Below are 27606 nucleotides of genomic sequence, written 5' to 3'. Positions count from 1 at the left end.
TTCTTACCTGAATTTGTCACCAAAAAAGTTACAACCTAGATATGCAGCATCAGCACTGTGATCTTAAATCTGAATTGTGGTTAGATCTCTCCATTTGCCTCAACAATATTATAAGATACTTTCTACTCCTTGTGAACATGACAGTGAGAAATTTTATTATGTCATAATTAGATATCTAACATTTGCTTACAAAATCAATTGAAGTTTTTTGTGTCCTTGCACCCATCCATTTGGTTTATCATACTCACACATGATTCAGTGTAACACTACACAGCGGAAGCTATGTATCTGAAACACTTTCAGCCCACTCACTCACTGTGGCCAAGACTGAAGACTCCCCAGAGTCTTTGGAAATGAAGGGAACTCCTGATAAACGCTGCATCCACTTCAGGCACAAGACAGCATATATGAAATATTATCTTTACTACCTGGATGTTCCTCTCTACCTGTATGGGCCACCCTTCATGGATGAATTTCCAGTTTGTCTTCACAAGCCTGCATTTAAGGCAGTCTAAGCTTTTGTGCTCCTGAGATGCTGCTGGGCCTGCTGTGTTCATCCAGCCTCACATTTTATTATTTAAGGCAGTCTGTCCCTTGCCGTTTCTACTCCCTCAGGGTCTAATAGCTTTAATAGCAGTCAGCAGCCCACTAACTGCTGCTGGTTTATATGCGACCCTGTAGCACACTGATTGCCTAGTGTGCTAAACACCAAGAGGTCAACATAGCATTGTGTCAGTGGACGTTGCTGTAGTGATTAGCTATTTGATCACACTGTACTCAGTTATGCAAACACACACTGTGTATAATAATTCATAAGTAATGAAACCTACCTTTAAAATTCAATCTTAAAGACTCTGAAACAACGTTTTGGATTGTCTTTCATAGATTAAACAGATTTCAGTAACAAGCTTGTGTACCTTTTCAGATTGTCTTGGGAAGATCCCACTTTCAACATTGGATCCAGCCCTATTTTTCAGCCTTTGCTTCACTTCACAAGTTTCTTCTACCTTCTGCCAGTTCAACAATTCCGGATCTCCAAACACCCTCTCCTGGATATTCTCATTCGCTTTCCAACACATATCTACTTCGACACTTGACTCCATTGGCCCTCTCCTATTTCTCAGATTATCTATTTTGAATCCAACTGTGTCTTCCTCCTGGTCCATCTCATCAGGAGCTCCCTGCATTCCTGGGCTTTGGTGGGCTTCAACAGGATGCACTGGGTTTGTGGTCAGCTGCTGCTGGAGGCCCACTGGCTTAGTTTTATAATGGTTGGAGATGGTTGGCCCGTCTGTATCCACCTCTATCACTTTTACATCAGCATTTTCTTCAAACAGTGTGGCCATGCCATTATTACGAGTGATAACGGATGGAGCAATCTTCACCTCGCCCACCTTTGCCGGTTCATAAGTGATGTTGTTGGCATGTTTGTCCTGCAGTTTCCCCTTGTTAATGTGAGCATTCCCATCTTGACAGAATCCTGCCAGTGTCACGTTTCTTTCCCAAACATCCATGAGGTTTTCTGATGAAATTTACTTCACTGGAATAAAATTGGTCTTCTTCAGTTATCTCTGCATTAAGTTCAGAATCTTTGACAGCCCACTTGTTATTTTCATTGTAAACTGACTGGCCATCAAGGTTTATTTCAATTGCAGAGTCACTGGATTTATTCTGTTCACACTTACTATTCTTGCATTTCCAAATTGGCATACTGGCTTCAGGACTTTCTTTCTCACTCTCACTATCTAGTGTGAGTGATGGTCTGCCAGTCTCAAATCCATGGCAATATACTGCTGAAATTACATCATGTTTAATGTCGGAGAAACCCGTTCCTTGAAGTTTCACTGTGGAAGAGTTTCCCTTCATTGGATTCACATGTTCTCGAGTTTTCAAGGTTCCAAACATGTCAATCTCAACATGTGGATCTCCCAATTCTTCACAGTTTTTATCAGTATTGGCCCATTTGTTACCAACATGTTCGTTGAGAGGTATTAGTTGATCGACATGCTTGACTTCCAATAACACATGTCTTTGTAACAGTTCCATGGCTGCAAGTTTGGGAAAGGAGCTAGCTCGATCAGTCCTTTGAGCACCTGGGGTCAATGAAATGGGCTCTTCATCTGCTAATGTCCTTGTGGTTCCCTCCATGGTAATGAGACTCTTCACCATTTTTTCAGCTGAACTGCTCTGCTTTCTCACTTCTGCTCCCTGTTTGGGGCTTTGTTCAAATGACACTTGGTCAGACTTTCCTGGCCACACTGGTTTGTTCACAAGTGGTGAACGTAACTCCGATTTTTCTTCAAACATTTCTCAACTGTTAGCCCCTTATTTATGGACAACACCTGCACATGTGATAAATCCTCCTCCATGCTGTCTTGTGGCCTTTCGTTCTGCTGAGGAGCTCCAATCTGCTCCATCTGAAGACTGTGTCTGTTATCTTCTCTGAACATGTAGAGTCCCACTGGGCAGTGCACTGGCCTTCTCCTCAGCAGCTGGATTGCATCTTTTCAGCTCATTAGCCAAAGCCCTCGAGGAAAAAGTTTCCTTTTCCAAAGTTTCTGACCTTCCAGTGACCGCCGTTGGTGTGAAACTGGTCTGAACTCCCTCCAGCAATTTTACAGGAATGGAACGGAAACCAAGGAGATGTGCATCTGTCTTATTGCGGCTACAGTCTACAGTTTGCCGTCTAATCTCATTCTGTGGCATCTGAAGAGTATGCTCCTCTTGTTTCTTACATTCGTCTTGGGGCAGGGTTACTTGTTTAGTTGAAGCACTGTGTTTAGTTTTAAGCCTTGGTTCTCCCCTAACATTCGCAGTTAGGTCCTCTCCATGAGTAGCATGTTCTAGACATACATAATGGGGAAACAAATCCTTACTCTTCACCAATTCAGAGCCACTATCTACGACGTCCTCACGGCTGTTCAGGTTTTTAGTACTGACATTTCCCATCTCCAGTCTGTAAAATCCTCGTATATTTGGGAATGATTCATCAATGTCTTCATCAGCTGTTTCAAGACCGACCTCAGAGCCACAGCAGCCTACTGCACTGGACTGGAGCTGACTTCTAAACTCTTCAGCTTGTCCTTCTTCCCCTTGAGCAAAGAATGTGCCGCCCAGGAACTGCACAGTCCCGAAAGCAGCTAATGGTTTTCTCCCTCTTTCCTCGTCACCTCGTGACATCTTCTTGTCATTCCCTGTTCTCCTCACTTTCTCAGCAGCTTCCTTTGCAAAGCTGGGATTTCTGACTAGAGGCTACAGTCTTTCTGGTTCAGTTCCATGTGCATTCTCCCAATCATGTCCATCAGGTATATCAATTGATATTCTCTCACGGAGGACACATTCCTTCAAGGCCATTGACTGACCCTCAGCTTTGTCATCTTTCTATGCACCAGCACTGTTCAACTGCTGGTCTTGTCTTCCCTCGCCCTGGATGTGCAAAGACTCTGCACACATTTCTGGGCAGATTCTTGAACAGCCTGTTGCTAATCCACTTCCTTCATTCCCCAATAGAGCTGCTGGCCTGCCTCCTACTCTTGCAGGCTGAACAACATTTATCACCAGTGAGTCCTTCATATCTTCAAATGAACTCTACAGTAATGGGTACAGGTCGGCATTAGTACTCCACTCTTTATACAAGTGATGGCATTGATTTTTCTGAAAGAAAATAAGTTTGGCGAAGAGACAGGCTGGGAGGGCCCTTGAGATTTATCGCAGTCCAGCCAGACAGAAGACGGAACAGGTTCATTGACTGATTTGAAGGAGCAACTCCTTGGTGATTCCAGAAAATCAAAAACTGATTCTCCAATCGTGGAAGCAAAACCAAAATCAACTCCAGCATCAACACAGATCACTTAACCTTTCACTGCCAACATGGGGTCTACAAATTTAGGGGAAGTGGTCATCTTGAACATTGATGCAGAATTAGAAATTGATAGAAAAATGGGAGGCTATTCAGCCCACTAAATTGAAGCTGGTACTCTTTAGAGCAATCTAAGCCAGTCTAATTTTATTCTAACCTTGCACAGGATGCAGGCTTCAGTGGCTGGGCCAGCATTCATTTCCCTGTTCCAAATGTCCTAGGGAAGACGGTGATGAGCTGCACTTTTGAACTGTTGAAGGCCATGTAGTGTCAGTATACCCTCAGTGCTAGAAGGAAATTACAAGGTTTTGGCCCAGTAATAGTAATCATTTTTGAGGTTCACAATAATTGGGAATGACCACCTATTATCAATTGAAATATAATCCCAACAAGTTGGCATTGAAGAGATTAACAAATATAAATAAAACAAAATAGAAACAATTTGGAGTCAAGCCTGATGGATTGGATTTATTCAAACCTGTAATTTTTCATAAATCAGAGGCGAACCTGAAAACATAAGGTCAGTAATTTCTGAACAGGGCATGCATAGACACCACCCACCAAACCTCTGTTTGACTCACATTACCCATTTTAAGATGCAGTATTGTGGATTTAAGTACTGCTTTCCAGACTGCACACAGTACATGTTGCTTTTATTTGCAATGGCAAATGTATTTCTCAATGTTTAATATGAGATCGGAGAAACAAAGAGTAGTAGGTGCATGAGGTTGTATTATAGGAACAGCAAAGAGTCAGTAAAAGCTGACAGCAATTCCTTACCATTACTGCTAGTCTTTTCAAGCACCAAATTAGTGGTACTTTTTACATATCAAAGATTTTGCCAAATGGCTGAACAAAACCTTAAACTGAATGCAATGACTGATGCATAACAGGCCTGTTCCAGCCCTGCATTACCAAAAAGGATAGAAATTGGTCAGATTTGTTTCAGGGTGCCAGCAGTAATTGCAAACAAATGCCATCCCACAGTGGCAAACCGTGAAGTAGCACCAGTTCACATTGTGAACCATCATAGCACAATCAAATATTCTATGCAAAACTCTCCACTTCCCTGCGACAGGAAACACCGGCCATTAACTGAAGCACCACCACCAATATTTGAAGCGAGGTGATTTAGACAGGCAATTAACACCAGTAATGACAGCAGGTGGCAGCAACACACCAGTAAAAAACAAACAAACAAACAATCCATACACAGATTACAACTGACGAATTTGTGAACACGCTAATTCCTAACTAATTAATTAATTGCTAACTAATTAACCCCGCTACATCACCCACAAACCCCATCCATATGCTGTCGCTGTTACGTTTAATTTTTTAATGGAATTATTTCATATCCATCACTATGTATAACAGTGCTCCATATAATCGTTGCTATTAATATAAATAACTTCCTCATCCTAATCCCTAAACTTTACTTGTCACTAATCTGAACCCGTGTCCCATAAAATTCTGCATTTATGAAGCCCAATAGAACTCCAATGATCTTGCAGATACAACTGCAGCAGGTGTCCTAGTCAACGTTTCTACCTCATTTAATATCACAAGAATAGATTATCTGATTGAGATAACAAAGTGTGGAGCTGGATGAACACAGCAGGCCAAGCAGCATTTTAGGAGCACAAAAGCTGACGTTTCGGGCCTAGACCCATCAGAAAAGGGGGATGGGGAGAGGGTTCTGAAATAAATAGGGAGGGAGGGGGAGGTGGATTGAAGGTGGAGATCCCCTGAGGTTTGCCCAGAGGGTAACTTCTTCAGGTTAGGCATCCCTGGAAGAGGCTTCGCAGTGAGGTTAAAATTGTATCAGAGAACCCTCTCCCCATCCCCCTTTTCTGATGAAGGGCCTCAGCCCAAAATGTCAGCTTTTGTGCTCCTAAGATGCTGCTTGGCCTGCTGTGTTCATCCTGCTCCACACTTTGCTGTCTCGGATTCTCCAGCATCTGCAGTTCCCATTATCTCTGATATAAGATTATCTTATTGATGCTGTTTGTGGGGTCTTCGGGTATTTTTTTTACAACAGTGATTATCTTTCAGAAATATCCATTGGTTCTAAGTTCTTTGGGACAGCCTGAGCTTGGAGGCACCATAGAAACATTAATAACTATATTCTTTATTCACTTCCTCTCGCAGACTGTTGAGTAATTCCTTGCACCCCATCCCAATCTTTGTAACTAACTTACCTTACAATTCTGACAAAGGATTGCACCATCTTTTCACATGTGTGGACTAACTTGTGCATTCTCTTTCTAACATCTTCACTTCTTTCCTTCTGCACATCAGGCAAAATAACCTGAGATGACAAGATGACCAGGAAGGCTGATGTTTCAGGCCTAGACCCTTCTTCAGATTTCTGAAAAAGGGGCTAGGCATGAAACATCAACTTTCCTGGTCCTCTGATGCTTCTTGGCCTGATGTGTTCATCCAGCTCTACACTTTGTCATCTCAGATTCTCCAGTATCTGCGGTTCCTAATATCTCAGGTGAAATAATCTCACCCCTTTCTGTGGACATCCTCTCTGAGGAGCTCACAGTTATCTCCCTGCAGGGCCTGCATCTTTTCTAGCCAAGGAGAAGGAAAAATCAAATCGACAACTCCCAGTCCCTTGCCCTGAGCCAATGCTCCTCTCAAGCAGGCTGCTGTCACCCATTCAAGAGTTGCCTTGGTGACAACTTCTGCTCCATTTTACCCCTCATCCTCCCACCACCATGGCCAAAGTCCTGGAATCTCTCTCAGCAACTAAGCAGACATTTAACCCTAATGTTAATGCATCTGATCTCCCAATCAGACCCTGGTACAACACATTGACTGTATAAAAGGCTTGAGCGCACCACTACCTTAAACTCAATCCTATGACACCCAATTCTAGAAATACCTTGCATTTTAATGATTTTGAAGAACTTTCCTAGGACACTAATTTATTGCAGTTCTTACCTCTTCCTCCTCTGATCTTTTTAAAGCATCACTTGCAAACTTCACGTATTGGGTCATCAATGTCACCAAGGCTGTGTAACGTGTACGGAGGTCCATAAACTACAGAAGAAGCACAAAAATGAGCACAGCCAAGGTCAGTACAAGATTCAGCTTTTTAAATTCCATTCTGCACCGAGTATTCCAGATAGATGTATATTTGGTCAGATTCTCCGGCTTTTGCCTGCCACATCAGTTTCTGTGAGATGGCTGATAAAGTTAGTTCTGTTTACCAGAAAGAGAGATTTTAGCTGATAACCATCCACTGACATGCCCTCCTCATCTTGGTGACAGTCCTCCTCTCTATTAAATCCCTCAAGATAGCAACTGTACAGGTATGTGATAACACATTGTCTAGCAAATCAGTCACACGAAGGCCTTATAAGGTGTGTGGAAACTGTCCTTGTTTGAACCGACATCTATTATATTGGATGATCTAAGACAGAAACATGTGGAATTTCACATTGCCAGGGTTAGCAATGGATATTTTTAAAAAGTGGCAAAATGCAACAGCTGCATAATTGTGAGGCAGTAAAGTCAGCATAACTCATTTTAACTCTGTCATGTGTAATTATTGGCAGCTATGATTCTGTGTGATTATCATTAGTAATATTCATCACAATAGATGTAAACTTTGTAATTTAATATACGTAACTGTTACTGATAATGATTATCAATGTATTTTTAATTGCTGTGAAACCCTCCACACACTATCATTGCATGGTAAACTTATAAATTAAGCAAAATCATCATTTTTACTAAACACCACATTTTAATTCAGGTTAGCCATAGCCATTTCCAACGTGATAGCATTACTACAGAATGAACTGATAGTACTAAGGACGTTACACTGACATTACTCTTCTCAGAAACACTTTTGTTCTAAGTTATTGAACCATAAATAACAAAATCCTTCCAAGATCACTGCCTTGTTAGCTGCAACATAAACTTCCACCCAAGATCTTTAACTCTGAAATGCATCTGCTCATCTGCCTTCAATATTTCTTTATATAGGGGGAAACAGGACCAATCTCTCCAAAATGCCTGTGACGATGCCTATCCAATTAGTCCAAGTCCTGCGCTCTTTCTCTGCAGCTCTGCAAGTTTTTATTCCCCAAGAAAAATCATATTCACATTAGCTGCTTAAAACTGAATCTGTTTTCAGCATTCTTTCACAGGGCAGTGCATTCTGATCTTATAAACTATCTAGTTAGAAAAACATTTGTAAGGTGTCCTCTGGTTTTACTGCAATTACAGTAAAATTCTGTCCTCTGGTCACAGGCCTTCCTGACACAGAATCAGGTTCTCCTTTGGTGATCAACACATCCATTATCATTTTAAGTACCTCTGTTCAATGTCTCCTTAACCTTCTACCCAAGGTCTGAAGAATCACCTTCAACTCAAAAAAAATCAACACTGCTTCTATCCTGCCAGATCTGCTGAGCATTTCCAATATTTCCTCTTTTTATGCCCTTTAATTCTCTCTCCTCCAGGAAGAGGAAATTTGAACAATCTTCACATTTAGTTATCTTTAGAAAATTAACACTTTCCACCTCTTGTACAATGACATCTGAAGAGCTCTGCATTCTTCGCCGTTTGACTGGTGACTTCTGCTGGGAGTCGACCATGGCTTTGTAGGTCATCAGCTGAAGCTCATACTCCTGTGAGGGGAAGAAATAGAACTGATCAACAAAAAATGAGAGGCTTATTGAAAGCACCATCAACAAGATACAGATAATGGACATTAGTATCACTGATCATGCTTCATGGTTCTACGAAGCCTCCATCAATTGTAAAAGAAACTAAACATTGAACAGCAATGTTATTTTAATATTCAACGGATACCAACGTCAAATCAGTTGGTAGCACTTTAACTTGGAGTCAAAGATTTGAGGTTAACGTTGCATAAAAGACACCTGAGTACAGAATCCAGGTTGATATTTCCAGCTGTAGCACTAAGTGAACATCACGGTCAAGAGTTGACCTGTACCACCTATTTAAATCATTCTTATCTGCTCCACATTTTGATTTTTTTTTATTCGATCTTTTTTCACGTAACATGGGGGTCACAAGCCAGGCCAGCATTTGTTGTCCACTCCTTGTTGTTTTGGGAAGTGGTGGTGAGCCATCACCTTGAATCACTGCATTACATCTGGTATTGGTACACTCACAGTGCTGTTCAGGATTTTGACCCAGCGGCAGTTGAGGAATGGTGATGTATTTCCAAATTAAGATATTGTGGAGCTTGGAGGGGAACTTGCACATGGCAGTGTTCCCATGTATCTGCAGCTCTGGTCCTTCTAGGTAGTAGAAGGTGCTAGCAAAGGAGCAGCAGCAAGTTACTGCAGTGCATCTTATAGATGCCTCACATTGCTGCCACTGTGCATTGGTGGTGGAGGGAGCAAATGTTGAAGATGAGGTGCCAATCATGCAGTCTGCTTTGTCCTGGATGGTCCTAGAGCTGCATTCATCCGGGCAAACAGACAGGACTCCATTACTTTCCTGATTTGTGCTGCTGCTCCTTTGCTAGCACCTTCTACTACCTGGAAGGACCAGAGCAGCAGATGCATGGGAACACTGCCACGTGCAAGTTCCCCTCCAAGCTCCACAATATCTTAATTTGGAAATACATCACCATTCCTTAAGTGCCGCTGAATATCCTGAACAGCACTGAGAGTGTACCAATACCAGATGTAATGCAGTGGTTCAAGGTGGTGGCTCACCACCACTTTCCCAGAACAACAAGGAATAGACCTTGACAGGTTTCACAGCATCTGTGCTGCTCTTGTAGCCATAGTACTTACTTTTCCAGCTAGTCCAGTTCAGTTTCAGAGGAATGGTAACCATCAGGATGTTGGAAGTGAGATATTCAGTGATGGAAATGCCATTCCATACGAAAATTATTCATCTCATTATTATACCAAGTTCCTTGATCACTATAGATTCAGAAATCCACAGTGTTTGGGGGACAGAATGTCCCAATTCTCATTGTGTCTGAAGAAGTGCTTCCTGATTTCATTTTTGAGCATTCAACCTCAAATTTCAAGATTATGACTCCCTGTTCTGGATTCTACTACCGAAAAGAAATAGTCATACTAAATCGACTGTAGCAAATCTTTTCAACATTTTAACTACTTCTGTCAGTTCATCCTTTCATACCAAGTTGAATGTAAGTCAAGTCTATGCAATCTGTTCTCATTTTTTTGGTAACTTCTCCTGCTGCCTAGCTAACGCCCACAACACCTCCCCACCAACTCCACACCCATTCTGAATTCATTCCGGTTACTCTGCAGGTTGCTTCAAGACCAAATATCCTTCATAAGCTCCGGTGCACATAAATCAACACCATTTCCAGGTGACATCTGTGTAAGCCTGTATATGACCAATATTTAGCATGAGTTTACTTGCCAGCATTCACCAGTGAGAATTCTATAAATCTGAGCCTGTATGTCAAATTTCTATTGTTGATTAAATTGTACCTAGAAATACTTTGGAACAGTCCACATCCAGACTTGAACAAGTTGGGAATTGTAGTATTATAAACTGATATGACAGAAAGAGACCACTCAGTCCAATGTGCGTTCCCCAGCTGTTTGCTGAAGCTATCCAATTCATTCTCCTCTCCCTGATTTTTTCTTATATACCTGTAAATTTATCCATTCCTTGTCTTTTATTCAAATTCTGTTTGAAAATGAATCTGCTTTCCCTGATCTTTCTCTTCCAGATCACCTTAACTCTCTGCTGAAATAAAAAATTCTTCTCATCTCCCATTGGGTTCTTTACTGAATGACCTAAAATCAAATTCCTCTAATTATTGATCTATCAAAAAAACACAATATTTAAATAAAACTTAAAAACTATTTCAAATTAAATGCAATTGCTTCATCCAAGTTTAATTTGATTTCCCACCTTACCTTTACAGCAGAGGAATACTCGTCAGAGTATTTCTGACATTCGTCCATTCTGCTTTGTTTCATCTCAACTTCTGAGGCCAAAACCTAAAATAAAAATGAAGGATAATTGAAACTCGTTGCACTCTTGAACTTGTTTTCAATTTTCTGGAACTGTTACTTCAGAAATATCTTCTGTATATTCTACGCTGATGAGCCTTTTAATAAATTAGTTTACACAATTTGACATTCTGACGTTTACAATTGTAACTAAAACCACCTCCAAATTTGGTCAGCTCACATTATAGAGCAAGATATATGTTAGCCTTTCCAAACATTCTGTTAACACAACTCCATTTGAAAATAATATCATGCACATTTTGTTTTGGAACTATAAGAAAAATCAAAAATGAATGAAACAACTTCTACTACTGAAACTGTAAGAAATTTAGAAGTAAATCTAGACATAAGCCGGCAATCTCAGGAGCAGGTGCAAGATCCGCACTACTCTCAGTCTACCATTTTAGAACGCATACCATGACTATCAGCAGCAAGCGAGCTACCTTTTGTTGGTTGAGCTCATCAGCAAGGGCACGGATATCTTCCGGCTGACGTTCCTGCATCTTTTGTTGCGTTGTTTCCATTTCTTGAATCCACTGATCAAGGTCTTTATAACAGTCTCTGTACCAGTTCAGGGATATGCTGATGCTCTGAAGCTCATGCAGCCTGAAAGTAGAAAGGATAGCTTTCTAACATTTGACTACAGACTTGGTTTCTTCTCTGTTACTGCATCCTAGTCCTCTCTCAGCTCAATTCAAGTTGAGTTGCAATAGATTTCCGTTCTTATATTGATTATGTACCATATTTAAAAGGGAGTTTTCTTTTCTTCTTCAGGATGCCTCCCCCATTTCATGATTTCTGTACTGTAAAATCTCTGCTAATCCCACTGGACCTGGAAATTTTAAGCAATTTCTTTCCAGAAATTATCTTGCTCCTAAAGTTTCAATTACCTCCTCTTCCTGACTTGGTTCCTACTGAGTCTGAAGGTTGTCAGATGAAGACCCCTTCAGATCCTTCGGCACATATTTTAGGCTGACAAACCCTGTGTTAAGAATGAGGGACTGGTGACCTGCCAAAGTTCTGTAAGAAATGTTCATTTAAGCTCCAAGTGCCCTATTAGGAGGACGCAAAACACCCCCGGCAACATTTGGAGCATGAATTACTCTTGGTATCCTGACCATTATATATCCCTCAACTAATGTCACAAAAGTAGGCTAACCAGCCATGATTACATGGCTGCTTGTGGAAGCTTGCACAGATTAGCTGTTGTATTTCCTGCATCAAAACTGTGACTGCATATCAGAAGTCCATGATTGACTCTTAAATACATTGGGACATTCTGAAATCATAAAGGCACAACAAAAATGTAGGCCTTTCCATCTTATAACTCACCCACATTGGCAGCTCTATTGGGTTTTCTCAGCTCCAGCCCAAAGCTATCTCTCTACAGAAGTGACATTGTTAATCAATACTCTACAACATTAAACAGGAAAGAAATTCCATCCATATGGAGGTTTCATTCATCTTCTCATGGTGAATACATTCAGAATTCACAAGCTCTGGAGGAAGTGTGGTGTGGAATGATACAAACCTGTTGTCAATTTGGGAATGGATGTTCTCCCATCGCTCAGCCAACTGAACAGCTTTCTCCTTGTGCCAGTCCATGTCCATATCCCGCTCGTTATGTGCCCTCAGCATGCGCTCACTGACTGCCTTCCCTTTCTGGAGCTCATCTTCTAATGAATGGAAGACATCACGCTTCTCATCCACTTCAGTTCGCCATTGCTGTTGAGGAGAGAAGTGTAGAAGGGTGACTGTGTGATTGTGAGTGTGTGTGAAGCCATTGAGGAAGCCAAATCTAGGGGTCATAAGGAGAACATAAATGCAATTAGAAATTCACAGCAACTTCTTTATCCAGGTCATGTTGAGAATGAGGACTCACTATTGCATAGAGTGATCGAGTAAGATATATCAACGCATTTAGTAGGAGACCAGAAGTATAATGGAAGAAATGAATACATGGATATGAATCACAGAATCGCTACAGTGCAGATAGAGGCCATTCAGCCGACCAAGTCTGCAACAACTCTTCAAAGAGCATCCCACTCTCCACCCGACCCCTGTAACCCTGCATTAACCGTAGCTAACTCACCTAGCCTGCACACCCTTGGACATACTATGGGATAAATTTAGCATAGCCAATCCATCTAATGTGCATCTCTTTGGACTATGGGAGGAAACAAGAGCATCTGGAGAAAACCCACACAGGCATGGGCAAACTCCACACAAATAGTTGCCCAAGATTGGAACTGAACCAGGTCCCTGGCGCTGTCAAGCAGAAGTGATAACCATTGAACCACCGTGCCACTGTATGGTGATAAGAGTAGGTGAAAGGAGTTGGGAAGAGGTTTGCATACAGAATCAATACCAGCAACAACTATTTGAGCTAAATGTTGTAAATGTGTTTAATTCTACGCTGCCTTTCCAAATACTGAAAATAACAAAGGAAAATCTTCAGTACCTTCAATGTATTTTGGAGAGCTTGAATTGCCTCAGTGTCAGGTGGTACTGCATCTTCCTCACCCAGTTTGGTTTCATACTGTTTAACAAGAGCCTCTGCTTCTTGGCTATTTTTAACAATCAAATTGACAGTCTTCAACCTGTAGTTAGAAACAAGGATTATATCCATGAACTATGACAGCATTTCAATATGCCTTTTTTAAAATTTCGCTTTCAAAATGATCACAGTTTATGGGACTTCTCCCTGAATTCTTGTCCCCAAAACTTCAAACCCCAACTAAATCCTGCAAAAACAGTGGTCCAACGGTACTGAGGGTAGATTTCAGCTATGACCATTGTGAAAAATGACCATGCCGGTAACACTTACACCACAAGATTTAGAGGATGCTGGGTTCAAGCCCCACTCCCGAGAATGGAAGCAAAGTTGGTTCTAATTCCCATTTGCTCCTCGGGAGGCACAAATGATCTGGTAGTACCAGTCTGAAGAAAAGCGGGACAGGTCCTTCCAATGTTCCAGCCAAAAAAGCTATCCCTTAACTAATGTGACTAAAAATCAATTGTTCTCCTTTTGTGGTTTGTGGCAGCTTGCTAAGTGCATATTTAGCCATTACAACAGCAATTATACTTCAAAAAGACTATAAAGTACTTTGGTACAGTCTGGAGTCATAAAATAATAATATAGAAATTCTAGTTTCTTTTAAAAGAAAGGGAGAACCATATAAGCATAATTTCAAAATAAGCATTGCAGTCAGAATCCCTCCGGAAAATTTTGTTTTTGGTGATTTGACAACGCTGACATGGTCAATTTGCTACTGAAGTAGTAAATGTTGCTTTTTGGTGAATGTAAACTAATCAATGTTTTTTGGAGTACTTCTACAGATCCAGACAAAATGTTATTCAAATCGACACAGAACTCATTGCTATTCATTTCAGAACACTCAGAACCATTCATTGTGCTTCGCTGGTAAACAGAGTACGAACTGACAAGTTACCCCTCCTCCTTAGAATCAGTGATTTGAATTTGTAGCAGTGACATACATCCACTCTATCATTCTGAGTGCCTGCCTACAATTCACTGACACACAAAACAAAACCATTTTTGTCCGTCTCTGAGCTTGCATTCATTCAACCCAAGAATCAATTAGACCCACCTCCTTAAATTCTAATGCACAGAAACCTGTCACTCACATATTACAAACCAAGGACAGACAGCCTTCTATGCACCAAGTCTGTTTACAACTTCAAAAAAAAGTACACATAAGTCAGTTTGAAGCAGCAACAAGTGTTGTGATAGAAATGTAGTTCGGAGAATGAAAACTCCTATGACCAGCAAACACAATGCCAGCGAAACTGCTATATCTGTGGGATTGAATGTTTGCTCTTTTCTGTTCCAGACATAAATGAGTTTCTCTTTAAGCTGGATAAAGAACTCACCGTTGTACTACTTCTTTTTCTTAACAGTACATGTCATGATACTTACAAAAATAAGTACATCTGCAATCAACTTCTACAATTTAAAGGTTTCATATATTCATTGTATTTCTAAGCAAAATGTACACATAAAACCACTACATTCTTATTCACCGAGGAAGAATCATTAATAAGGACTGAATCCTTACTTATCCAAATAAATGGAGGACAGCGAGTACACTTGATTAAGATTCTGCAGCACCACATTCAGCTCTGTACGTAGAGTTGGGGCTGAAGATGAAGATGCTTGTCCAAAGAATTTGTCACACTTTTCAGTCACTTTCTCCAAATCCACAATGAGTTCCTCCAGCTCACTCTTCAGTTTCTGGTGGGAGAAAGATTCATGTGCATCCAACATGGCTGTGCAGCAGTTACATTGTTAGGTTAATTATGCAGAGAACATGAGAACAAATCCTGTTGTGTGGTTTGAGAATTGGAATTAAATTTTACTAGAAAGAAAAACTATTTAAGTAAAATGCTAGTATTGGTGAAAAGTGATCATATAGACCATCACAAAAACTCACCTGCTTCACTAATGTCTTCATCCAGTCTGGACAAGTATGTGTCTCCAGTTTCACACCAAGGTTTCATTCTTTCAGGAATGATCATCCCTCTTCCCTCAACTGACCTCACCCCCTTGGCCAAAAACAAAATTGACTACTATTGCCACTGACACCCACTCCTGGGAATTAACCTTTTTCAAAAAAAAAAATGTTCTCACGTGTTCCAAAGCAAGTTTGAAACAAATTTACCTTGAACATAAATTTTAACATTTAGCAAAACATTAACAAAGTACTTTGAGGGGACAGGATTGAAAATACAGCAAACTGGGTAGGGTTTTCCGAAACTGACCTCTTGCTCAGTAATTCTTTGCACACTCTCCTGTAGATCATCTCGTTCCAGCGGTGTGCGGATTTGACGTATCAGGCGCTTCTCACAATTCTCCACACGAAGTCGAATATTCCGTAACTCTGAGATGAACCGATTGCAAGCGGATTCCTCTTGCTCCTCTGGTTTAATAGGAAGAGGTCAAATTGTTTGAACATACCAGCTCTTGCAAAAGGGTAGGGCCAACAGACTCACAAGCTCCTCGAACTCTTGTGAAAACCCAAACTGGTTTTTACCTTATCCTTCAAACCCTTTATTCTCCACAACAAATTCAATTGCTCAAACCCATTTACAACATTCACCTCTTCCTGCAAGTTATACTTTTCTTATTTACTCCCTCTTTACGAAAACATTACAACTGAGTTTCAAAACAAATGTGCATGTCTTCAAGGTAATCTCTTTAACACTTATTCAATCATGAGATGTGGGTGTCACTAGCTGGGCCAAGAATTCATTACGCATATCTAATTGCCCTTGAGGGGTAGTGGTAAGCTGCCTTCTTGAACTGCTGCAGTCCATGTGGTGTATTTCTACAGTACCATTTGGGACACAGTTCAGGATTTTGAGAATTTTGGGAGTTTCAGCAACAGGAAATGAATGGCAATGAAATGATTGCAAGTCAGCATAATGTATGGTGAAGAAGAGAAGTTGCAAATAGTACTGCCCTTATCCTTTGAGGTGCTAAGAAACTGAGTGTTTGGAAGATGCTGTCTGAAGTCCCTGGGTGAGTTTCTGCAGTGCAACTTGTGAATAGTACACAACTGCTGCTGAATGTCAGTGGTGAAGGAAGTTAATGTTGAAAATGATGGATAGGATATCAATGAAGCGGACCACTTTGACCTTGTGTGGTGTCAAGCTTGTCAAGCGTTATTGATGCTGCATCCGTTGCAGCAAGTGAATTGTGTATTCCAACATCTTGCAACTATGAACCACTTTTATGGGCAAAATCAAATTAAAAATGTGATTTCTAAATATAATTTGCCTCTGGAATCTATTTCTGGTTGCTTACACCCAATAGGGAGCTGGTTTTAGAACAGGGAAAAAGTCATATCATAGAAAGACAATCATCTTTACAGACACCATCTGTCCCATGTGATCAGCTGGACTCGATTCCACCACTTGGAGTTCACACAACAACTGGATCTCGCCTCTTTTAGTTTCTTTCCCAGGTTATGAACATTGTCGCAGGTGGAGATGTGTATTGGGGCTTTACAAGGTGAATGGTCACAATTCTTCAGCCATTACAGGGTGTGGGGAGGGCAGGATTGAGACCTAGCTGCTTTTCCCTGGCCAGTGATTCAAATAGTTTATATGAGGAGAACTGCCTAAGTTTACCTCTTTGCCTTGAATTTCTGTGTGACTTTCCCCCATTTTCTCCCATGCTCGCTTCAGCAGAAACACAGTAAGTGGCCAGTGGACCCCATTTGTCCAGTGTTTTCCCACACATTGTGAAGATTTGATGGGAAAACTCCATGGAATTCCCTACTCTGCATTTGACCCATAGCAGTGTTACTCTCTGGAACAAGTCTCCTTCAGCCACTAAATCTGCTATCAGAAAGAAAATGATCTGCAGAAGGACAGAGATAAAGCTGCTCATTGAGGTGAGGAGGGCAGCAGGGGAGAGGAGAAACACAGTTATCTGCTTACTGCTTCACCCATGTTTTCCAATATTCTCGGGTTGTGAGGAGTGGGAATAGCTATTTACAATCAGATGTAACTGGATCTCAGATAGAACTTCCTACAAGCACAAATCTCATCAATACCTGCCTGTAATCCATTTCAATGAAACAAATACAGTTCACACCTTCACTGGCCCCACACAGCCTCATTACCTCTTTCAGCCGATTTGAGGAGATCTTCATAATACTGTTTGCAGAACTTGACTTCTCTCTCAAGCTGGTTGCCATCAGTGACTGAGAAGACTTCCGATTCCTGACTATCTTCCAAGAAGTCCCTGAGGTGTTCCTGAAGACTGCTTAGCACCTGCTGATGTTCTCCAGGGAGCATGGTCTTTATCTACACAAAGGGAATTGGTGTGAATTCCTTGAGGATTAAAATGTCCAGAACTTACCTGAACACATCAAGTACAGTAAGCCAGATCATCATAGTTACATGGTATTCACAACATGAATAGGTTATTCAGCCCAATAAGTCCATGCTCCCCATAAGTCTCCTCGCACACTGCTTCATGAATTCCCATCAACATAATTTTCTAATTATTTTGCTATTCAATATATCAAACCTCAAATGTAAATTTGTAGGACTCAGTCACTTCTACTTAAAATGCATTCTTGAAATTTCAGAATGATCCACAGGGACGATCAGTTTCCTTGCAGCTGTTAATCAAGGAATTAATTGCATTCCTGACCATGGTGAACGCTAGCATGGCAAAAATGTTCATCGTGTAGCCAGTGAGAGTCAAAAACTGCCAGATTTGGCAGACCAATGCAAGTGAACAACCTGCAATTATACAACATGGTAAACCCCACCCCACAGCATTTTGCAACAGTACAGTAAAAACGTAATTACCAGGACAGGCGATTGAAAGTACGGTCAGAGTGGTAGGTTTTAAAGATGCACTGAAAGATAGAGCGACAAGAAAGGGAATTCCAGGCCCAAGGAGTTAGACAACTGAAGATGTGGCTGCCAATGCTGCGGTTTTGAGAAATCAGGATGGAGGAGTGTGCACAGATGGAGGAATACAGAATGAGAATGGAAGACTAGGTATGCAATGAAGAACGGATTGCAGACAGACTTCATTTTGGTTTCTACGCAAAAATGTAGGCGGGGTGGAGGGGGAAAATTAAGTTAAGATACGGATCAGCCATGTCCTGAATGGAGGACTGGACTGGGTGAATGGCCTACTTCTGTTCCTACCGTCAGGAGTTGTCTTGCCAATCCCCATTTCAGATATGTAATGAAGCACCCAATTAAGAGAAATTAATCTCAGTAGACAGAATTAACATCATACTTTCTGCAAACAAAAGAAATACTTACTGAGGAAACATTCCAAGCACGAATAGTTGAAATTTCATTCATGAGATAATGCCAGGATACAACACTCTTCATATTTATGTGTGTCTGGTGCCACAGTGCCAGAACATTTTGATAGAGCTGCTCAATTCTGAGAAAGGGAAGAAAAAACGGTGTGTATTTCACTTATTTTGCTATTTTGAAACAAAAAGCACTCAGCTCATTGTGGTTAAAGATACCAACTCAGGGAAACAGACCACTTCCATGGTCAGTTCAAACTCAAAGCATCAGTGTATACTGAATCACATCGAATATAACTTTGCTTGATACAGCATCTACTCCTTCAGATTTAATTGTGAGCCTTCTTAATGGTTCCTGCAATCTCTCTTGAACTATTTGCCAATTCAGCACAATGATCCAGGAGTGCAACCTGTAGATGGAATTTTGCAACCAAGGTCCCACTGTTTGTTCTAATGGCTCCAGTTCTGTTTCTGCTTTGTTTATGTTGGCATCACAGACTGATCTGGCCAATATTTATACAGGCAGCACTTTCTAAACCAGGCATAGCTAGTTTGGAATGGTAGTTCTGAGAATGAAATCCTATGGATAGAAATATTCGGAAGGTAAATCACTACTTGACAGTTCAAAACTACAGTTTAGCAGAAAAAAAATGCACTATCAAAGCTTTCATCTTGCATTCATCACGACATCATTGCATGATGCCAGTGGATTAACTGATCCTTCATATTTATTATGTACTACTTATTATATTTTATATTAAGGATTGCAGACATTAAAGGGGTACCAAAATGCCATGATGCACATTTGCAGACTAGTATTTGTAGTACTTTAAGCAGCTTTTGAAAGAGATGACAAAATAATATATAATTGCCACGTTTGTTTTTACTTTGTTTAACAGGCATGTGATAGGCTGAAACTGTCAGAATTAACTCCTGTGACGCTCCAACAGCCAATGACGAGCAATCATATTCATCCTATCAAATCTACTCTAAAAACATAACTTGGAGCCCAAAAGGAGCCAAAATGCATTTCTGTACGACCCAGGCCTGGTTTTAAGGACACATAAAACAACTGTCAATGAACAAGTTAACACAACAAAGTGGAAAGGAGCTCTTAGGAAAGCAATTAACTGGTATTACAAAATGGAAATATTTGTTTGACAAATTTAGTCAAGTTTTTTTTGTTTAAGGATGTAATTAGTAGGGGAGCCAATAGACATAGTGTGCTTGGATTTCCAAAATGAATTTGGTTATGTGCCTCACAAGGGTTAATATGCATGGTAAGGGCTCATGGAGTTGGGCTGATATTTCATTAACGATAAGAATTGGTTTATGGGCAGAAAGTGGACAGTAGGGGTAAATGGTGCCTTTTCAAGGGAACAGGCTGTGACTTGTGGGATATTACACTGATCAGTGCTGATTCCTCCACCAATTACAATCTATACTCATAACTCAGACAAAAAGAAAGAGCCATGTGTCTATGTTTGCTGACAATACAATCTAGGTGGGAATGCAAGCTGCAAATAGGATACAAAGCATTTCTAAAGAGGAATAGACAAGTTGAGTGTACAATATGTGGTAGATGAGGTATAACTTTGGGCAGTGTGATAATATGCACTTTGGTCGTGAGAACAGAAAAATACAGAATTAAACGACAATCAGAAGGAGTTGATTGCACTCGTACGAGGAACTGGGTTACCTTGCAGATACAGCAAGCAATTAGGAAGGCACATTGCCTTTATTGCAACAGAACTCAAGCATGATAATAAAAGAGTCATGCCATAATTGTACAGTACATAGATGAGATCACACTTGGTATACAGTTTCATGCCCATATTTAAAGGGGTGTATACCTACAATGGAGACCATACAGAAAAAATTCTGCATTGGTCCCTTGGATAAAGGATTTGTCGCATAATGAGAAATGCAACTAACTGGACCTAAACTCTTTGGACTTTTAAACAACCTCAGGACTTTTAAACAATTAGAGGTGATTTTACTAAAATATTCAAAATTATGAAGCAGGTGAGGCTGGTATGTAAATATCTTTTTTTGCCCCGGCTAGGGAATCTATAGTAAAGGGGCACAATCTAAGAATAAGTGGATAATCATGTAGAACTAGGATTAGGAGAAATTTCTTCACTCAGAGCTTTGTGAAGTTTTTGAATTTGCTACCCCAGAGAATTGTGGATGCTCATTCATTGATTATATTTAAGGCCGACAAGGACTGATTATTTGTTTCTCAGGGAATTAATGGATACAGTGAATGGAAGGAAAAGTGAAGTTGAAGCCCAAGCTCAGCCAGTGATTGAAGTGAATGATGAAACAGCTTCAGTCGGGCATTAATGTTTTCTCCTGCTCCTATCTGTTACTATCTGAAATGCTAAGTGAGTTCATTGGAGAGTTTGGTCAATTGCCAGTCTGACCACAAGGGGGCCTACTTTACCCACATAAACCTATCAGCAGGTTTTAGCACTTTTTCTAGAGCCTCCATTATTTCCAGGAATGTCCTAAACTATTGCATCGCTTATGAAATAGTTTGCAAGTGTGAGCACTATTGCAATTTAAGAAATATGGCAGCCATGAATGTACAAACAGCAACAGGATTAATGTCTAGGTGGCCATTTTTAGTGATACTGGAGCAGGCGTAAACATTGGTAAGGAACTGGGGAAAATTGCTCTGTTTTTCCTTGAAGTTCTACCACGGGACCACCTATATTCTACTGAGAAGGCAGACAAGGCTTCTGAGAGATAGGAAGTCTACAAAAGCCAGTACACCCAAAATCAAACCTAGCTAGTTTGGAGAATGAACAAATAGCAAACAAAGCGTTTTAGTTTTCTTTTACTTTCTGGACAATGAACAAAACATCTGTAAAATTAATACTTTGCAGAAGACCTACATGTGGCAAGACACTCATGGAGAAGGTCAATGGTCATTGTCAGCTAGCTAGTTTTATTAGATATTTATGTCAAATTATTGGAGAGAGAAATTGGCAGTGGCATAACTTGACCACAAAATGTGAAAAGATAATCGATAACAGTTTGAAGCACTGATAGAAACGCTCTAATTACTTATGTTATATCTCTCAGTTCACCTTTGGAAGACATGCTCACGAGATCATGGCAATGGATAATGAAGCAAGTTTAACAAATAGTAAAAGATGCCCTGGGAGGTAGTGATCATAACATGACAGAACTTAATATTTAGTTTCAGAGTAAGAAACCTGGGTTGGTACAACTGTGTTTAATTTAAATAAAAGGAATTAAAGTTAAACAAGCATAGAGTTAGCTAAAGTGAACTGGTTGGATAGATTAGCAGGAAAGACATTAAGCAAGCAGTGGCAGATATTTAAGGAGGCAAGTCATAACTCCCTGCAAAAACACATCCCAGTAAGGAAGAAATATTCTAAGAGCAGGATAAGCCAACCGTGGCTAACCAAGGAAGTTAAGGAAAGTATAAAGTTGTAAGAAAAAGCATGTTAAAGGAGGTGAAAGTCAGGATAGTCCCAAGGAATGGAATAAATTCAGAATCCAGTAAAGGAGGACAAGAAAGATAACAGAGAGAAGATAAACTATGAGGGCAAACTAGCAAGGAATATAAAAATTGACAATAAGAGTGTCTTCAAATATATGAAAAGGAAGACAAGTGTCAAAGTGGACATAGGCCCCATAGATAATGAATCTGGTGAGATAGTTATGGGAAACAATGAAATGGCAGAGGAAGTAAACAGATATTTTGCATCAGTCTTTATGGTGAAAGATACTTCAAAACCCCATTAATATTAAAAAATATGGGGATGAATTAAGTACCATCATCATCACTAGAGAAATAATATTATATAAACTAATGGGGCTAAAGGCAGGTAAGTTTCCTGGCAGCTTGTATCCTGAAATCCTATAAGAGGTAGCTATAGAGACAGATGATGAATTGGTTGTAAATTTTCCAACAGACCTCGGATTCTGGAGAAGTATCAGTAGACTGGAAAACTGCCAAAGTGACACCCCTATTCAAAAAGGGAGGTAGGCAAAATGCAGATAACTATAGGCTGACTAGCCTAGCATTGTTGGAAAAATATTGGAAGAATTATTTCGGAAGTAATAGCAGCACATTTGAAAAATCATAATCCAACCAAGCAGAGTCAGTCCTGCTTCATGAAAGGGAAATCAAGTCTGACTAATTCATTAGAGATTCTGAGGAAGTGTCAACCAGATTGGATAGAAGGGAACCAGTAGATCTGTTGTACTTGGACTTCCAGAAGGCATTCAATAAAATATCTCACAAGAGGTTATGTTATAAGGGCCCATGGTGTTGGCCCATTGCATGGTTAGAATTCCTAATGGCAGGAAATAGCAAGTGGGGATAAGGGGTTCTTTTTCCTTAAGTGGTTGGCAACCTGTAACCAGTGGGGTTCCACAAATATCAGTATTCCACAGTACTGGCAGTAATACATATTACCAACTTGGAGGAAAGAAGCAAACATACTGTAGCCAAATTTCCAGAAGACACAAAAATAGGGGGAAAAGCATGTTCTGAGAGGGATACAAATTGTTTACAGAGAGATATTTGGCAAAAAAGTTGGCAAAAGGAGTACAATGTGGGAAAATGTGAAGTTGTTCGTTTTTGGAAGGAAGAACAAAAGAACAGTGTTATTTAAATGGAGAAAAACTGCAGAAAGCTGCAACACAGGGGAACTTGGGTAGTTGTGCATGAAACACAGAAAGCTAGCATACAGATGCAGCTGGTGATCAGGAAGGCTAATGGAACGTTAGCCCTTATTTCAAGGTTGAGAATAAGAATCTGTAAGTCTTAATGTACAAAATGCTAATGAGACCACATCTGGAGTACTGCAAGCAGTTTTGGTCCCTTTATTTGAGGAAATGTATCATTTCATTGGAGGCAGTTCACAGAAGGTTCACTAGGATGACGCCTTGTGTGGAGCAACGGTCTAATATACAATGATTTATGCTTGGGACTCCATTCATTGAAATTTAGAAGAATGAAAGATGATCTCATTGAATCATATAGGATTTTTAAGCGGCTACACAGGGTAAATGCCCCTCCGGGGAGAGTCTAGGACCAGAGGGCGTAGTCTCAGAATAAAGGCTGAGATAAGGAGGAATTTCTCCTTTCAGAGGATTGAGTCTTTAGAACTGCTTGCCACAGAAAGCTGTGGGGACAGAGTCCTTGTGTATATTTAAGGCTGAGATAGATAGATTCTTGATCAGTAGGAGAATCAAAGCTGTAATCAGTGAATAGGCAGGAAAGTGGATGTGAGGAGTATCAGATCAGCCATGATCTTACTGAATGGCAGAAGCAAGCTTGAGGGACTGAAAGGCCTAGTCTTGTTTCCATTTCTTACGGTTTTAGCATCATTATATCATACCATATGATCTGATAGTATTAAGGCATCAGACTCTGGGGTATTAACTGGGGTACTTGAAGCATGACGCACTAATGACGTAAGCTGGTGTTTGTAACCAAATAGCACAATATTACCTGTATTTATATATACCAGCAATAGGTGCAATAAATATCTATTGAATCTTTCAGTACTATGGTATTCAAGTCTAGCTCTTACATTGTGGATGTTAACACAAGTATTGCTTCATCAGATACAAATACCTTACTGGAGGCGGAATCTTATATCAGGTGCAGTGGCAGATCAATTATAGTTTGAAATATGGGGAGAGTTTGAGTATTTTCAAGCTGAAGCTGTTTAAATAAAGTAGCAAGCTGCCTTCACCAACAAGTACAGATATGATGGCTAGCCTTTGTTTACTTTTTGGGAGGCTGGGATAAGGTGGAGCAGTGATACTTGTGGGAGTTCAATACTACTGCTTCAGACTCCACAAAGACAATTTACTATTCACCTCTAGGATTTTTTCCCCCAGTAGAGCAGGTAAGTATGGAGTAGGCTGCAGCTCCAACTCTAATTCTGCCCTAAACTTGAATGCCAATTGCAGTTCATGTTCAAAACCAAACCACCTGAAACTACTAGGCAGCTTAGCCATCTAAATAGAGATATTTTTAATCAAGCTGCTCGGACAGGCCCCTTCATATTGGCAGCAGGAGATAATTGGGTTCATTTTAATACGAATAACTACCTCATTTTGAAAACAAATTCTGCCTGCCTAATGCTTATTTAGGTTGTCAAAAATGCCCATATATGTATCACCCCCTCCCTTAATGGTCTACATACTTATATAGCTCAAATGCACATGACACTTGTGGCACACTGTCCCTATTCCTTAGCCAGGAGGTCCAGGTTCCAGTCCCACCTCCTCCAGAAGTATGACATAACATCTCTGAAGAGGTTGATTTGAATATACCTGTGAGCGAAACTCAGCCCCACCAGATCATCTTCTGATTCTACATCATATTCCTTCACTTTGATGCTGTCCTCCAGCAAAATGGCATGGTTCTTCATCAAGGTTGCTTACTTCGTGGGACTAAAACGTGTCAGCTAATGAGCGGGAGGTGGTTGGGGTGATCAACCACGCTGTATTTTATGGCATCCATCCCATGCGTTTTCTAAAAAAACCTAATTGTTCCATGTCCTAGAGCATTTCTTCCCAGCATATTAAAATGCCTCTTCAAGCTTTGGTATTTATTGTCTGGGAACATCAGCGACTTCAACACACATCTACCTGGAGTTTGATTGATGCCAAGCATGGGAGACAAGCGCTGAAGCATAGGCTCAGCTGGGACTCAATGAATTCTCACTTAAATTGCAGAAGACAAGGCAAAAGACTCTGGTCTAAGGGAAGTTGTTGACTGGGAGCCTGGAAGTCCCAAGCAGGTGTGCAATAAACTAACTGCACAGCCCTGAGGTTGCTCAAGATTTCAGATTGAGCCCTGGGGTGTGGAGTAGGGGCAAATCCAACCAGCAGCAGACCTGAGTCAGCAGAGGGTGGCTCCTTAATGCAGTTCCTGGTACACACCCACAGCTTAGTTAGCATTCCCCACTCTGCAGATCTCCATGTACAGCTCTCCATGTAAACTGTCCCCTATTTTTTAAACCCCTGAGAATTGATCACCCTTGTGGCATAGTGGTACTTGCAAGAGGATTTATAATAGACAAATTCTACTTAAAGCAGGCTATTTGAAAAGCATATCTACAAACTGCCCAAACAGAACTTTTGATCAAGGCCAGACTAAGGTCTCTTATTGAATGGAGGTCTATTTCCACAACAAAAGACTGAGTTGTGGATGGTTACACTGTGTCATTTGCATCAGTTCAGGCTCCAGGAGTAATTGATTTTCCAATCATCTTCCATCTGGCTGTGAATTGAACAGTCATTATATGCAGCCATATAAAAATAGAGGCAGAGACATGCCTCCTTATTACCTGCTGGCCATCTCAATGGCTTCTTTGTTTGGTGGAGGAACTGTAAAGCAAACTGAAGGAACCATGGCCTCATTGCCTGTAGGACTGATAACCTTCCACTTGGCTCGGTGTGAGTTGTTCTCCAGTACACATTCATCATCTTTGTAGATAGTTATCTGTTAAAAGAAAGAAATTGGTGCAGAAATTTTAACACCATCCTCTCACACAAATCCATGTTGCTAAAATCAACAACTGGTATCTACATTGCAACTTACAACTCATAATAAACATGTCTCAAGATGTTGCACAAAAGCATTATCAAACAAAATTTGATTCTAAGCAACATCGGGGATATTTGAACAAGTGATCTAAAACTGAGTCATGGATGTAAGGCTTTAAGACATGTCTTAAAGAGGTGTAGAAGAGCTGAGTGGTATAGGCAACAAATTTCAGAACTTGGCTTTGGGTAGTAATGGCATGGCCACCAGTTGTGGAACATGTAAAAAATTTGAGGAAGTTCAGGAGTGTAGAACTTGAGGTTGCAGGGATCTCAGTGAGTTGTGGTGCTGAAGGACATCAGAGAAAGTGATGCCGTAATGGATTTTGCAAAAAAAAGTTGATAGTTTTGAAACTGAGCTAATGTAAATCAGCAAGTGCAGAAGTGGTAAATGGATCACAGTGTGTTGAAAGTGTTCAGCAGCATCAGATCGTACCAACATCTTGCGGTTTCACATGGCCACATTCTTCCAATTGTCCCTCTCCCAGATCCTTTCCAGCCAATCGGAAAGTAGTTCTCATTACATGATTGGATAATTCTGGACTGTTGATAAAATAGCCTATTGCCCCATGTCCAATGTTTTGATAATTAATAAGCAAAAAACTGTACAAAAGTAAATGGAGGAAAAAGTACTTTTTTAAAGTGACTATGATTTTTGTGTTGAATTGCCTATCGGGCCCCTGCAGAGGTGGGAACACTGCATAAAAATATGCTCTTGGCGTAGAAATCAAAATAAATAAAAAACGTCCTTTCAAAGGGTATCAGAGAGTAACAAAGGAAATTCAATAATAACTTTCAAAATGTATTAAATAAATAATTGTAAGGTAAAACATACAATGCTATGAGAGGAGGGCAGTGGACTGGAACCAAGCTCTTTCAAAGAGCCAGCATAAGTGGAATGGGTTAAATGGCCTCCTCCTGTGCTGTATGAACCACTAAAGAACAGCACAGAAACAGGCAACTCGACTCAATTGAATCACATTGATGATGTTTCCTTCCATACAATCTAATCTTACACCTTCAATGTAATTATATATTTCTTTCTATTTCATGGACTTAATCTTAAAAGTATCTTTATGAGACATGGTTGAGAGTTTACACATTCTCAACATTTGTCTTGATAAAAGGGTTTCTCCTGAATTACTCCCTTGGATTTACTAGTGGCTGTTTTAGGTTGACAGTGGTTTACTTTTGCCACCCCTACAGTCAAAATACCTTCACATCGATCAAATTGAATCCCCTACAACTTTGAAGACCTCGATCTTATCAACCTGAGCCATCTCTTCTGCAAAGTGCCCAACCTGTTTTATCCCTGATAGTTATACCCTCTTGT

At 40.4% G+C, this 27606-nt stretch overlaps 2 protein-coding genes across 3 annotated transcripts in view; both read right to left on the bottom strand.

Annotated features, from left to right (window-relative positions):
• Window positions 1–27606, bottom strand: part of dst (dystonin) — a 528150-nt gene that overhangs the window by 277746 nt on the left and 222798 nt on the right. For both annotated transcript variants that reach the window (XM_048530258.2, XM_048530256.2), the window contains 11 exons: window positions 26018–26172; window positions 18673–18799; window positions 17508–17691; window positions 15640–15797; window positions 14937–15112; window positions 13319–13457; window positions 12389–12582; window positions 11301–11463; window positions 10762–10845; window positions 8401–8508; window positions 6812–6910 (listed from right to left, as the gene is read on the bottom strand). In XM_048530258.2, the coding sequence (XP_048386215.2) occupies window positions 6812–6910; window positions 8401–8508; window positions 10762–10845; window positions 11301–11463; window positions 12389–12582; window positions 13319–13457; window positions 14937–15112; window positions 15640–15797; window positions 17508–17691; window positions 18673–18799; window positions 26018–26172 (1587 nt within the window). The remainder of the gene's footprint in view (window positions 1–6811; window positions 6911–8400; window positions 8509–10761; window positions 10846–11300; window positions 11464–12388; window positions 12583–13318; window positions 13458–14936; window positions 15113–15639; window positions 15798–17507; window positions 17692–18672; window positions 18800–26017; window positions 26173–27606) is intronic.
• Window positions 1561–3356, bottom strand: LOC132209551 (uncharacterized). Its single transcript, XM_059645532.1, has one exon. The coding sequence runs from the start codon at window positions 3178–3180 to the stop codon at window positions 2434–2436; it is 747 nt and encodes a 248-aa protein (XP_059501515.1). The 5' UTR covers window positions 3181–3356; the 3' UTR covers window positions 1561–2433.

Source organism: Stegostoma tigrinum, chromosome 4 (genome assembly GCF_030684315.1).
Source record: "Stegostoma tigrinum isolate sSteTig4 chromosome 4, sSteTig4.hap1, whole genome shotgun sequence".
Classification (NCBI taxonomy): Eukaryota; Metazoa; Chordata; class Chondrichthyes; order Orectolobiformes; family Stegostomatidae; genus Stegostoma; species Stegostoma tigrinum.
Note: the sequence above shows the minus strand (reverse complement) of the source record. Positions and strands in the feature narration are given on the sequence as shown.

Coding starts and splice junctions, on each gene's coding strand:
- LOC132209551 (XM_059645532.1), bottom strand. CDS start 3,180: ATGTCACGAGGTGACGAGGAAAGAGGGAGAAAACCATTAGCTGCTTTC.